This window comes from Rissa tridactyla, chromosome 21 (genome assembly GCF_028500815.1).
Source record: "Rissa tridactyla isolate bRisTri1 chromosome 21, bRisTri1.patW.cur.20221130, whole genome shotgun sequence".
NCBI classification, from domain to species: Eukaryota; Metazoa; Chordata; class Aves; order Charadriiformes; family Laridae; genus Rissa; species Rissa tridactyla.
In genome coordinates, this window is record NC_071486.1 from 7,202,765 (window position 1) to 7,217,933 (window position 15,169).

Sequence of the window (15,169 nt, forward strand, 5' to 3'; positions counted from 1 at the left end):
AGAACTGCTTTATATGCAACAACGCAGCTCTTGAGGTACCTTTGAAATAATCACATCAGACAAGACCGCAAAATTAATGAAAATACTGGCTATAGTTTGCATCTGTTAGAGGGCTGCACATTCTGCTCAGTAACCAGGATTGAAAGCGGTAAAATTCATAATATTCTGAGAGTGAGCAGACTGAGAGAGGATCATAGAATGGTGTGGGTTGGGAGGGACCTTAAAGATCTGGGCAGGGACACCTCCCGCCAGCCCAGGTTGCTCCAAGCCCCGTCCAACCTGGCCTTGAACCCCTCCAGGGATGGGGCAGCCACAGCTTCTCTGGGCAACCTGGGCCAGTATTTCTTCCCAATATCTCATTTCAGTCTCCCCTCTTTCAGTGTAAAACCCTTCCCCCTCGTCCCATGGCTCCCCTCCCTGCTCCAGAGTCCCTCCCCAGCTTTCCTGGAGCCCCTTTAGGGACTGGAAGGGGCTGGAAGGTCTCCGCGGAGCCTTCTCTTCTCCAGGCTGAACCCCCCCAGCTCTCTCAGCCTGTCCCCACAGCAGAGGGGCTCCAGCCCTCCCAGCATCTCCGGGGCCTCCTCTGGCCCCGCTCCAACAGCTCCATGCAAATTTCCTCTTCAGTAAAGCAGAAGACAAGCACCAAAGACATTATTACCATTAACATTTGAGGAACTGGGAAGTTTTGAATCACGCTGCATTAGGATTAATAAGAATATGTTCAATATTCATGTCTGGAGTCTGAACATGGGTAACTACGTGTACAAAATTTTTTCTGTTCAACCTATCTGGTCACATCTCTGGGAATGTGTGCTACTAAGGTGGAATCACAAATATATTTGTCCAGCTGAGACAGAATACGCTATTCATTTAATTTGGATTAGGATCTATTTGAAGCTGATTTTTATTTTTTTTTTTAATAATAATCAAGTCTGAAGAGGGAGCAGCAGCATTTATTCATGTCAGTTCTAACTAATAGTATGATATTGTTTACTCTCCCAGTTAATATGATAATTGGAAACAGCTCAAAAATTATTCGGAGCTTCTTGCCAGGAAAAAAGACACTGGTCTGGATCCTTTGGCAGTGTCAATGTGCCATCTGTGTGTAAATGTAACGCGTATTGCTGTGCATCTTCACGCGCCGCTTTGATATGCAGATTTTGTGGTGCAAGCAGAGAGCAAAGCCAACATCCTCACCGCTTCCCTGTGCGCACAGAGAGTGGGAGATGACCCTGCTTGTCATAAAGAAGACAGAGCTTTAAGAAAGAATTTAAATCCAATACTAGTAGTAGGAATTGAGCTCAAACTAACTTCAGAAAAAAATACTTAAACAAGCTCTGTGCAAGTATTGAATCTGTACCCGACTGTGGCGGGCAGAGCTGCCGGCCAGCAGCGTTCTCCTCTGCCCTGGAGGATGCGGAGCGGCCAGAGCTTCCTGTTCGTGTTCCTGGTCACGGTGCAGAAAAACAAGAGGCAGCTCCCGTGGTGGAGAGGGCAGGTTGCCTGAGCTGTGTTCTCCCCAATGAGCAATGACTTACACTTTTTTTTTTTGCACAAAAAGCACAGATCACTCCTCTGTTCATCTCCAGCAGAAATATTCGCCCGTGCAAAGGTCTCCAGGACTCTGGTCCCTCATACCGCTTAGCAACAGAATTCACCAAGGCTCCGTCTATTGCACAAAGCAATGCTTGAAACACAAAGGAACCGCTGGTTCCACGCTTGCATGCCCCAAGTCTCTCCTGTCTGCAGCGTGGGGGCTCATTCCCCGTGTGAACTCTCCCGGGAGCCGTCACTCAGTTCTAGACACTCCTCTCCTAGAACATCCTGGCACCGTAAGGAAGGAGGAAGGAAAAATAATCCTGAATTTGCAGCCTAAAATGGCAGTCTCCAGACCGCACTGCGAGCAAACTGAGATGTGAAGTTCAAAGGTAACCAATTCACTCACTTCCTCACACAGCGTGTGATGAACCTGCACAGCAAAGGGCCACCGCGGCGGGGGCGAGCAGTGCCTGCGGCGAGCCCCGTCCTGGAGCTGCTGCTGCGCGGTGCCACCTTCACGGGCTCCACGGCAAGGAAATGCGGCTTGGTGTCCTGAGAAGCACCGATTCCGAGGGGCTCTGGAGCTTCCTGCACACAGACACGGGCGCCGGAGACGGATGCCTTTGAAGCTGAGTGCATCCAGGCAATCAGCTTTCTAGAGGCAGGAATATCATCAAAAACTGTTTTCTGGCGATGAGATTTCTGAAACATATTTTATTGACCTGGAATTTTGCATACCCTCAAGGTGAACAGTCACTGCACGATTTGGCAGGGCTGAAAGCTCTGAAAAGCCATTTCTGCTCCAGCAGCATCAGATGGCTGAGAGACATCAGACGAGATCGTATCAGTGAGACGTGGTTGTGAGCACTGCAGCTATCAGCCGTGCCCGGCAGCGTTAGCTGAATAGCTCGGGGAGCTCTGACCTTCCTTTCTCCAAGCATCTGCATTTAACACACGCACAATCTCAATACAATTGATGAAGTGAGACCCCGGGGCCCGCCAGGGGGAACCTGCCCGAGACCTTGCCATCTTGGCTGCCTCTGAGCCAGGGCGGCCGTGCGAGGCACAGCGGCCTGTCACCCCCAGCCAGTCTGACAAGGTAGGGTTATGTAGGACCCAAATTTTAGGAAGATTATGGCAGCAAATCCTGTTACCCGAACATGGTACCGCCTCACAGGAGCGAGCGTTAGGCTGGGATTAGACCCGTTTCAGTTCCTCAACCTGATTTATAAAGTTAGTGAGCCACTATCTCCCCCCAGGCCAAAAGTATGATTCTGTGACGCTTCAAAAACCTAAAACGTGGCTGTTGTCTGGTACACAGCTATGAGAAGGATTAAGCTGGCCTTTGCATAAATGCGAACAACAGACGTTAACACATTCTTTTTCTGAGAAGAGATGAAAAACTGCTGCTTTTAGGTCTCATTTCAACGCTCTGTGCAGTGGACAATATTACCAGTATCACTGCATAATTTATTTATCAAGACTGCACTTTTCTCGAAGGCCAACAAAACGCTCACATCAGAACGCAGAAGACAGATTAAAATTTGTCTTCAGTAATAAAGTGCTAACGGTTCCCAAGAAGCCTTTGCTCTCGCATGCTCCTCAGCCACCGTAACTCAGGAAAGCAGGAGGCGGCCCTTTGAGTCTCCAGGTCTTCCCTGATGCCGTTGACTGTTTCCAGAGCAGGACGAGGGTTTGGTCGGTGGTTTCCACGGAGGGTTCGTGCCACACTTTCCATCCCATGTATGCACAAATACAGCTGCAGCAGCCATGAGGTGGGTAGTCTTTAGACAAAACAACCCTGGAGCACATCGCGTATGGCTTTATCTCGGCACAATTTCTACCAGGAAAGAAAATAACTAGACACTGAGAGCGCTGGACAAAAGAATCTGGAAAAATCCCATCACTGGACAAAAGAATCTGGAAAAATCCCGTATGTCTGCACAGCCCAGCATGAGACTGGGCACGTCCATCCGCAGCCACCTTCCTCCTGCACTGTGGGCACAACGCAGGGGGATTGCAAGCCCAACCCCTCCTTGGAGTTAGCACAGGCTTTAAACCATAATTGTTTTCATATAAACAGAAAACCAAAGCAGAATATATTTAATCTCAGCCTTCAGGAAGAAACAAGCTAAGTTGATATCTGTAATGGAAAATAAGGAGTTATAAGGGGGTTTTTTCCCCCCAGTGTGCTTACAAAGTATTTGCTGTATTCTAGTTATTTTTATCCTTCCCAGTGGAAATACAGGTAATAAAAATAGCAGTATTTCTATAAAAGAGAAAACAAAAACAGTGGTGCACAATTGTGCCTCTGAGAGAAAATGCTGTAGTGTTTTTATTTCAGGAGAAAATTAACATGTGAAACCTGAGAGCTCTTTGATTAACCTGCTCGATCAGCCTCCAGAGAGCACCACAGAACTGCAGGATCTGCTTCCCCCCGTGGCGATGCTGCCCATCCAACACCCCAAAGGACACGCGTGGTCCCCTCTCAACCGGCACTTTCCAGATGGGTGCAGCCCCTGCTCCCGCAGCGCTGCCACCCCACATCGCCCCAAATCACTGCCCTGCATTGCCCCGCACCCTCGCGCCGCATCCTCACCCTGTGTCCTTCACCTGCCGTGCTCTGCAGCATCCAGCCCATCTGAACTGAGCCTACCGTCATGCCTTTGGCCACTGATCCTTGTTACCCCTTGTCTCTCCTGCTCCCCCAGGCGCCTCCCTGCCCTCAGGGACACGCTGGCAGGGTGGGAGTCCTGATGCAGCACAGCCGGTCCCGGCACGTCCTGAACAATGATGCCAAACCTCTTTCACAAGACCCACAGCCAGCAAACCAAGCGATTTTTCTGTCTAGGGACGTACAGATCTGCATTGAAGATCTCTGTACAGCTTACCCTCAGAGCATCTTCTGCAAGGATCTCTCCCGGGAGCCCAAAGCAGCATTTGCAATACTCCTGTTAGGAAAAACAGAAGAAATAAAATCCTTGCCAATCGCTTTACTATTTAATAGTCTCCTTCCACAGGTGACAATGGACAGAAGAGCTAATCCTAAATGACAGGTGTGTTGCCAATCATCTCAGTTCCCAAGGATCCTCACAGAAAAACATAACCAGCCTCATCGATTAGCCATGCAGCATATGGGACTTTCCCAAGCTGTTGGTTTCTCTTGCATTTACTTTCCCACAGCTTCATATCCCCCAGAAAGAGCAGCATCAGGTCCTGCAGTTCGGACTAAGCGTGTCCTTGCCAGCTGCCCACGGAAAGAGCAGGAGAGCCATGGAACAGAAGAAAGGCAACAGGCTGCTCTCATCAGGCACGAGGGCTCACAGCCCACCGCCGGCGCCCCAGGGCTCACCCCGGGGAAATGGCTGGGACGGTGGGGAAAAAGGATCGTGTCTGCCTCATTGCAGGGTGTTTACTGCTCCTGCCAGCATCAAATCTCAGGGCCAAAAGATTTCACTGGGTTGTTTGGGTTTTTTTAAAATCTATTTACTTACTGATAACATTATTTCCCAAGGCTATAAAATGACAAGAGGCAAGGACACAGATCCATTAGCACTGGCAAAAAGTTGTTTATTTAGTAGGTCTGCCTAGATAATAGTCAAACATCCTCCCCAGCACTGTTCTCAGACAGCGAAGTGCCCTCCATCATGGCAGCAGAGTGATGTCCCAGGCAATAACCCCAGCCATGCGCGGAGGGTGATGGCGCAAAGCCTGCAGCACCGTGTCCCTGAGAGGCGCATGTCCCCAGACCCCCATGACTGCCAGAGCCCTCCTGGCCAGGGCCACACTGCAAAAGTCATCCCTGCGCATTATTACTAGAACTCGTGAACAAATAAGAAAGAACATTGTTTAGTTTAAAGGAAGAAATAACTCGTCAAGTAAATGAGGGTGTAGGTCTTCCACTGACTTTGATGAAGTTCTATCAACTTACACCACCTACAAACACGGCCCCCATAAATCATGTCTCAGACACATGCATCCAGAAAGCCTTCCCTGTGCAGCCAGTCACTGTGCTCATCATACTGTAAAGGCAAGAAAGAGAGAGGCCTCCTTGGAAGGACAGAGCAGGATAGAGCCACCAGGCCCATATTGGGCCCCCAATTCATTATTGAATTACTTTCTATAGAATTTAGTTTTCAACAGCCGGCAGCAAATAAGGTGGCCTGACACATTTATGCTCTGCTCAGACACTAAAAGGATAGTGTGTCTGCGTGTATCTGGAAGAGAAATAGATTGATTATAATTGGGCAAAAGATTAAATTGGTTAGACATGTCCACAGTCACCCCACGAGCCAGCAGCACACTGAGTATCAGCTCACTGGCCGTGAAGGGGAACTGAGAAATTGTAGAGTTAACAAAGATCTTGCTGTAGCTCTGGACACCAAGCTAGGGAAAGAAAACTTCCAACAAAGCAGAGTATTGAATGCTGACAACACATTCTGATTAATCATGTTTTCCAGAGGGGAGAGCATTGCACAAGGGTGGTAAAACCAGGAACATACTGCAGCTTCAGCAGGAGGCACGGACCACACACAGCTCTTCCCATTCTTCCCAGTCAGCGCTTCCCACCGCCTGCTTGAGGAATAACTGAAATGCCTCAGTATTACCAACTTCGGCACTGCCTGTCTTTCCAGCACTAAACGCTGTTCCTTAATTCATCCGGAGTAGTTACAGCCCTTCCTTTCCATCAGATGCCGGGCAGCAGGAAAAGAGATGACAACGGGGAAAACTCAGTCATTATTAACACTTGTTGTTCCAGTAAAGTCGTGCCTGAGCTCAACGCAGGCTGAACATATTTCCAGCATCCGCCGCGTGGCCATGGAAAGAGAAATGAATGAGACTGAAGTCCCCAGGTCACCACATAGCACTTAAACACGAGCACTGGCCCGGGGTACGAGGCAACACGCGCAGATCTCAGCGCGGCACCCAGCAAACGGGCCCTCAGCAGGTTCCTCTCCCACCTCAGAAATCCAACCTGGCCTTGCCTGAGAATTTCTTCCCAAGACAAAAACTTATTTGTTCACTCAGGGACCAGCTCATGGATGGCTGTGTAAGAGCACCATCTGGTGACACATTCTGAACAAGAGATTTTAAAGAATAAGCAGTTAATTTACAAATTCTTAGCAGAATGACACATAACTTACAGTTCGTGATCTCCACTTTCATGAGGGGTGTGTGTCTGACTACAGAAGGCCGATTATGCACACACCGCTCCGTGCTTCCTAATACAGTTGCGGCAGTTCTCTGAATTACACGCACCTTCCCTGTTGTGTTGAGCGGATTAAACCTCAGATCAGCAGATAATTTGTCTTCATTTAGAAAGCAGAATTCATCACTGAGCATGGTCCCTACAGCATCTGTCAGAAAGACGTGTTGCTGCAACATCTCCTTCCTTTGGAAACATGGTAGGGCCAACAGAGCTGATAAATGACTGACATTTGGGATTGCCCGGAGACACAGATCACCTCCAAGTGGAAAACAGACTTCAGTTTGGCATTTTGTATCTTGTCCTGCAAAACCACCGTTCAGATCCATGGCACAGACCCTGTAGCCGTGCCCAGTAACAGCTGCAGAACTGCACTGAACACGTCTCCAAGCACAATTTCAAATTAATGGGGTTTTCAGCCACTTTCAGAGCTGACTCTTTCCTGATAGGAAAGTGATCTGAAACAGATACACGCTGCCATGCGGATCCCAGTGTCAAATTCACAGTGTCAGCACAGCCTAATGGCATACCCCAGCCCCATATTCCCCAGCAGTGGTGGAAATCTTCAAAAGATGTGATTTCCAAACTCTTAGAGTTGCCAGAGGCGCCACAGGCAGGATCACTTGTCACCCACCAGCTCCGTAACGTTTGCTGAATAACTCTTAGCTCTGCACGCGTTGCTCCACTCACACAAGAACGGTATGAAACGCAGTTCAGCCCGTCTGCGTGTTCAGGCAAGAGCTCACACCGTGAGATGGATTAACAAACAGTAAGGGGAAAGGTGGCCAGTGCTCTGACAATACAAGTTTAACATCTCAACCCTCAGAGAAAGATGGCAGGAATTCCAAAATCACATACTTGTCTACAGAGATACAGCTGTGAATTCTACAACAGCAAATGGCAGAACACTCTAGTGGCATCGTTTCTAACTCTTGTAGAATTTCAGGATGGAAAGAGGAGGTTAAGAATGTCGCCCTGGCTCGGGGGGGAATACAAAATTGGCAACTGAAGCGCAGCGGTTCGTGATGTGGTGAACAGCTCAGTGCAATTGGAGCAAGCCAGGAGTTCAGCTCGGACGCAAAGGGAAAACAGCGAGAAGCCAGCTGAGGGGGTGCAGGGGGCTGAGCGAGGCCAGAGGTGCTGAGGACGACAGATCAGAGTCCAGCCCCCGCGGCAGCAGCACCAGAGCCGCAGGGAGGGAGGGAGCAGATGGATGGTCCAAGGCTGGAGCAGATGGACCGGGAGGGCTGAGATTGCTCTGGACACAGCAAGGCAGAGCCTGGGAAAGAGAAACGAAAGATCCCCCCAGAGAAGCCCTCATTGTTCCTCTGCCGGCGGAGCACCAAACTCCAGCTCTAGAGGAATCAGAGGGGTCAGCAGGGGTCTGGCCACCCGTTTGTGTCCAGCACACGCAGAGCGAGCACCACCTCGCGCAGGCAGTATTTGCTCGAGCAGCAAAATCCATCTGAAGTGCAACGGTCTAGGTTCAAACCATCTGTTCCTCTGCCACAGATTGCAAAAGGCAAGCAAGCGCATTCAAGTGCTCATTGTAAACGCAGGCGATCCCAATTTTATCAAGAAAAAATTTGTACTTTAGTGAAGCTAACTAAACCTTTTCCTAGCAGACAGCTCCTTTATCATGGTACCAACCCACCACAAGCACTTAAAGAATAAACAAGCAATAAGAGAAAAATCCAGCTTCTTGATGAGCTACAGCCTGAAGTTAGTTTGTAACACCAGACACGCTTGGACCAGAGCCTTCACCAACTGCAAAGGTGAAGGACACGCATACCTTCACACGGCTGGCATTCCAGGTTACTAGCGCTCTCTCTCATTGCTTGCAGAAAAATTATTCAGAGGTAACTCTGGCTTATGGACGCGCTCGCTTGACTTTCTTCTTGCAGGTCTGCATGGTCAGCTAGAGTACAATATTTGATGCCTGGAAGGACCTGCAATCATTTTACCTGGCTCCTGTTAAAACAAACCAGACAATTTCCTCCTTCAAATTGTATAGCTATAGTTGAACTAGGCCATATCCCAAGATATGTAAACTCAATTCTGCCTTTAGCTCCGATACGGTAAGTCATGAGAATGCTCCAGTAGCAAAATCAGCACAAAAAATGGATTTATCAGTAGGAGGGAGCAGCTCAAGGCACATACAGTAAAGTGCAGTTAAAAGGTGAATGAACACAGCAGCATCGCACGCGCAGCTTTTTCATTACGTGCAGAAAGTACCGATGATGCAGGAGCAACCTCCTCCTCCCCTGGTACAGACCCCCGCCCTCACCCCGCGCCACAGGACGATGGGGCCCCGGGGCCGGCCCGGCGCCTGGATGGCTCCCGCTGTCAGCGCGCCCCTGCATTTTGAATCACCCCTTGCAGGGCCCTGCATCACGTTACGGCACAGACCTGGTCCCCAATATACCAAAATACACGTTTATCAAGCAAAGGAACACGCGGCCCCTTGCTGTGCGCTCACTGCAGACTCATTCCAACAGGCAAAATACACTGGCCACTGCGTGGATCCGACTGTGGCAGATGAGGAGCACCATGGACCTACGGGTGTAATGTAAGCCGGCCACAGAGCGATCAAGTTCAACTCCCTTTCCATTTTTCCATGGGGGGCAGGAGGGGCCCTTTGGAAAGATCCCAGCTCTGGGAACCGCACAGGTGGGAGCTGCACAACTCGGAACCGTCTCCCCTGAGGCCTCGCCAGACTTCATCAGGATGAGAGCAGCACAAAAAAGCCCAGAGAAAACCCGAAAATACCTGTATTTCCTGCACTAGGTGTAGATAAACACGGCAAATCGTTTTACAGAAAAGTTCAGAATGGTGAAATCACAGCATCTACAGCCCAAACTCTGAGCCGAGTTCAGACGCCAGGGTTTTCCGTCTGGGAACGACCAATGGCCGCAGATCCCGCAGCCTCGAGGGTGACACTTCAACCGCTGCACTTAAAATTTCATCAAGGTACTTCCACGCTGCAAGTATCAGAAAAGCCTTTTGCCAGATGTGAACCAGCATCTAACGTGATGCAGATGTGCAAAAAAGAAACAAGTTGAAAGAGTAATTTTTTTCTCATTTAATAAAAATAACCAAAGCAAAATGTTTTTCAAACAATGCTTTAAACTGATTTAATACAACTTCTACAGCGCATTCCAGAGCACTTAACAAGAAATATTTACAGGCAGCTAATGTATTGAAGAACCACGTAAAGAAAACCTTTTTTTTTTTTTATTACACACCAGCAAAAACACAGGAACAGAACAATTAGAAACGGTAACCTTGTTAAAAAAAGTTAAATATGATTATTCAAGATAATACAATACCACAGAAACAGCACTTTTTTGAAGAATCATATCAAAAGATGAGCAAAGTTTACTATGTGCAAAAAAGAACCAGCTAAATTACTGGAAGCAAGAAATAATTGAGGAATCAAAGAATGCCATAAATTTAACCCTTCCATTAGTACATTTATATATAAAACAGGCTTTCAATCACACAAATCTTTATAGGCTTATATACATGTTTCATGGTGTTCTGAACCTAAGAAATACCCGCACTTGCAGGCCGTTAGCAGACATGCACTTTTTTTTTTTTAGATGTAGCTCACACTCTGGAGTGAACGCTGCAACAAGTCAAACTCGTACTGTAGTACCTCTCCTTGTGGAAATTCGATAAATTCTAAAGAAAGCAGCCTTGAGCTGTAAGATCACTCAATAGAAAAGACCGAAACTGCATTTCATACGTTTCGTAGTTCGCTTACAATAAAGATACCCAAATTAACTGCAATTTTTGAAAACCAATTCAGACATTAGAAAGCACATAAAGACGGATCCCCGTAAGCAAACACAGGAACTAGATGGAAGAGTTACTGTACACACACTTTGAGAAAATAAAAGAAATCACCATATCTGAAGATACAATGCATATGTTCAATCTGAAATACGTCTATGTAAACTGTGGCATATAAATTTTTTTTAAAAAAGTACCTCCATTATTTACTCAAACTCCTACTTATTAAAAAAATATGTAACTTTCCCCAATTTTTAAAATAAAATGCCACACTATATTGTCAATAACTCCCGCACACTTTGTTTTTAAAAGCTAGACTTGGTGATATGCATACAAACTTTCCTATAAAACCACTATCCAAAGGAGAGGATTCCTGTCATGCTAATAGGCAACAGCCAATGCAGTTTTATTGCTTTTTCCAAGGAAGAGAGTAAGAAAAACAAGAAAAAGCCAACTTGCAGTACATCACACACACAGCTTTAAAATACTGTTGCCATTACCTAGACTTTTAGAGGTCAGCCAATAAACTAGGTTATACGATAAATTGGGGCTGATTTTAAGGACTTCTGTTCCAGTGGCTTGCAGAAACGTTTATAAAACATTTCAGTGATCCAGTGTTAAGTGTGCTGGCACAGGCAAACGTCGTAAGTAATAGCAATGATGACATTCCACACAAAAAACCAACCTCTCTATATTTAACAGAGCATTTCTATTTTTAAAAGTTTGGGGAACAGCCTTTTTTCGGATAGTAACTCTGCCTTATTATACTACAGGCCACTAAAGTCCAGGGCACAGTTCAATAGAAGACCTGAACCTATCCAGCTGGTCAAGCCATCGCTAATCACTAGTAATTACATGGCAGGATACCTGCTGAGGTAACTGAGAAGTCCACGAGCAGCGCACTGTACACGTGCCACTCTTCTTTCAAAAGCAAGTTGCCTTTCACTTCTTTGGATTAACTTAAACTTCAGGGTCATTTACAACAAAAATTGAGACACGGTCTTTTTCACAAGCGTCTTAAACGAGAGCAGACGGTTACAGCAGGAGCCAGACTGTCTCGCTCCGGCACGGGAACGCCACGGTCACCCAGCGGAGCCGGCGCAGGGACACCCACCGCGTCCTTCCCCCGCGGGAGCTGCGCCGGTTTAAGCCACGCTCCAGTTCCCGGGGGACGCACACGGTCGCTCGCAGCACGGCACACCTGGCACCGCGCAGGTGCTCAGAGTAACACAGCGGCCCCTTAACACAAACTCCGTTAATTTGCTCTTGCACAAGTTACACACAGTCTGGCACCAAAAAGCTGTTTTAGCTGAGCAAACCCTTACCAGTTCCACGATGAGCATTTACAGTCTGTAATATCAGGAAACGTATTAGCAGAGCTCATCTATCATCTAAAATACTTTTGATTAGAACTTAGCTAATTCCAAAACAGTCATTGCATTGTTGTATTGGGAGTTCCAGAACGGGGGGGAGGGGGAAATGTTTTGTTTCTTTTATATAAAAAAGAAACGCTTAAGATTTCTTGCACACAAGTCAAAATTCCACATATTACTACTCAGGGCGGACGAGCTGCACGGAAGGACCAGCTCCAGGCGTCCAGTGAGTCACCTGCGAGAGTAGAGCTCGAACTCCATCCCTGGTGGCTGGCAGGTGAACTGGTGGAACACGGGCTCAGTCGCTGCCCTACAGCGTTTGACAATTTTTCCACCTTGCCACAGGGAGCGAACCCACCAGAGGCTCTCCAGCATTTACACACCTGCTCTGGGCGGAAAACCACCAGTCCCGTTCCTGCCGCAGCAGGGAGCGAGCGCTCCCCGAGCCCCGGCTCCGCGGCGTGGTCCTTGCCCTGACGTGGCCGAGCCCAGGATGTCACCGCACTGGTCCCACGCTCCGGCCCAGGATCCGCAGACCTCGAATCCACGCGTAAACCTCGCAAAGTGAACCGTTAGGGAGCTGAGGCCTGAAGGTACAGGACCTAGTGTGCTTAAGCGCCATAAAAATAGTAACCCCAATTGAAGAGAATTCACAAAAAAATCTTATTTTCATGATAATTTTAATAACATTCCTTTGCAAAATGAAGCTGAGAAACTAGAAATGCATAAATAGGCAAATACACAGAGCCGTTAAATGATCCCTTGTTACTATCCTATTCACACACGTCATCCTGTCTACGGGCAAAGTTTTTGCTTTTTGTCAATTTAGTATGTTTAAGTAGAATTACTTTTCCTTTCACGTACTGAGTGGTAAAAAATAAATTTTAAACTGGCACTGTGTTAATGTCTGAGAAATGCAAAAAAACCCAAACAGTTTGAGTTTTAAGTGTAACATTTGTGTAATCTAAAGTAGTGAGCTTGAAGTTACAAATACCTTCAGTCCCCTTTTTTATTGTAAGAGAGGTACAGTCACAATGTACATATACTTTGTTCTTATAAAAAAGAAATCAAATCTTAAGTGATCTGCATAAAAATTGCTGAGAGCATATCTCAGTTTGATACATTGTGCTAAAATATTTACCTTTACCACTATGGTAAAGCGTATACAACGTCACAGGAATTGTTCACGCCGAGTATACCAAAACCCTGGTGATTTACCACAGAATTGCTGTATTCAGACAAAAATCTTACGGCAAATTTATAGTCTGTCAACTTGACCTCACCCAATTACATGATTTCTCCATCCTACTTTAACAAGATCTATATGAAGGCCAGAAACTACAGTTATTATTTCTAGTATTGATTTCTGTCAGTAAAGGAAACAACCGTTCCAACTGCAATGACCTCGTGATGACCTCATGTCTGACCAGAGCTGCTGGACCGAAGGCAGCGTGCAATGAAGGCACTGCAGAGGCCTGCACAGGGTTCAGGGAAACAGGGAAATTGTTCCGGTTAAAATTTTGTCCAGAAACCACTCAAAGCCAAATCCTGGTCTGTGCAAGTGCTTTGTCCAATGGATGGACAAGTAACCCAATCTCAACAGATTCATTCCAATCTTTCTAGACATTTCACTCATAAGCTGCTTCTGAAGAAAGTTCTGAGTAGTACTCTAATAAAAATAAGACAGAACTTCAAAATGAATGCAATGTTAGAAATAGCATATATTACAAATCTTTTCTTGATAGGAACAATTAATAAGAATACACATTAGCTTAAAAACAGTTCAGCAAATGTTGCTGACCTGCAAGAAATCTCAATTCACTATTTACAAATAAGACAAAGTGAATACAGGAAATTTTACACATTTGGTAGTTAATAGGTTATTGTTTGCCGAGTGGTCTATTAGAAACCGATATTTAGGAAGACTGGAAAAAACACCCCAATCAGTTATTACCTCTTCAGTCTATACTTTAAGTACAGAAAATCACACAACGAATACTGGAGAGAACATTCTGCCTCATTAGGGGGACCAGGGACAGATGGCACAACGCTGAGACTTCTGCAACGCCATTAAAATGTTCTGTGTACAGGACTCGTAACAAATACACCTCACCCTACTGAAAGGGACTGCTGCCACCGGTTTAGTCTTTCATCTGTCAAGAACTCACACTCCTGCACTTGCCAATTCAGAACAGTTTAATGATTTTTTTTTCCTTTTGCTATACAGAAAATGTAGTAACGAAAGTCAAATTTAGATAATCAGATCAACACAGAAGATCAGTTATTCACAATACCGCTTAAATGAGATGATAAAAGCCATGACCAACACGCACTGAAGTCGACACACAGAGGGGATTTCGGGAACACTGCTCACAGTTTGCCCTGCAGTCCAGCACGAACACGAGACACAAACTGCATCGCTCCAGTCCAGCGGAACGTTTCACCACGCGTCTTATGTGTACACGGAACATCGCTTATCAAATCTGCTTCTCTTCAACATTCATCCACCTCTGTCTGTGAGACCAGGATGAGTGTGTCCCCTCCATCAGGAAAAGAAAGAATATAGCAAATAATCAAGGAAAAAAAAAACACCAAAAATTTACAATACAGGTTTTCTTCCCCTTTTGATGAGAATGCTTTTCTGTACAAGTGTTTTTGTAATCTAATACTGTTTAAAAAGCTATCAGCTTCTTCAAGATGGCCACTGTGGGCATGATAATATTCCAGGAACACTTAAATAACAGTTTTTTACAATAAGTTTCGGGTCCATATCATTAGATTACTTTATATGCACTGGTCTCTCATCTGATTTTAGGCGTTTTCTACGTGGTTGTATAAAATCTTCATCGGAGTCCTCAGTTATTTCACCATCATCCTCTTCCTGCTCAAATTCAGGCAAAGGCTGGAAGGTCCTGTCTGGGTAGATCTCTGTAAGTTTATCTTCAAAGTATAATGCAACTGCCTTCCCTGCCTGCGCTACTTCTGAATCAGCCTGCAAACAGAAGAAGACAGGAATATTCACCTGTTGGAAATGCACATCCCTTCACCAAGTGTGCATGGTCTGAAACGCTTACCTTCAAATTAATCTCTTGTGTTTCTGCATAAACTTGAACAACTTTCATCATCTAAAAAGGATACCAGAGTCAAAAAAAATGAAATTATAATCCTTTCTAAAGTTATGAGATTGCATAGGATTGGATGACTAAAGTCAGCCATAACAACAAAACAGTTTGTTATGGACTACACCGCTTTAGTT

The 15,169-nt window shown here is 46.2% G+C and overlaps 1 protein-coding gene across 1 annotated transcript in view; it reads right to left on the reverse strand.

The window, feature by feature from the left end:
• Positions 1 to 14,088: 14,088 nt before the first annotated feature.
• The window catches only part of TRIM33 (tripartite motif containing 33), a 31,460-nt gene continuing 30,379 nt past the window's right edge, over positions 14,089 to 15,169 (reverse strand). Inside the window, exons 19-20 of the mRNA XM_054181196.1 lie at positions 14,988 to 15,038; positions 14,089 to 14,905 (exon numbers count right to left, since the gene is read on the reverse strand). Coding sequence (XP_054037171.1) covers positions 14,693 to 14,905; positions 14,988 to 15,038 — 264 coding nt within the window. The 3' untranslated portion in view covers positions 14,089 to 14,692. The remainder of the gene's footprint in view (positions 14,906 to 14,987; positions 15,039 to 15,169) is intronic.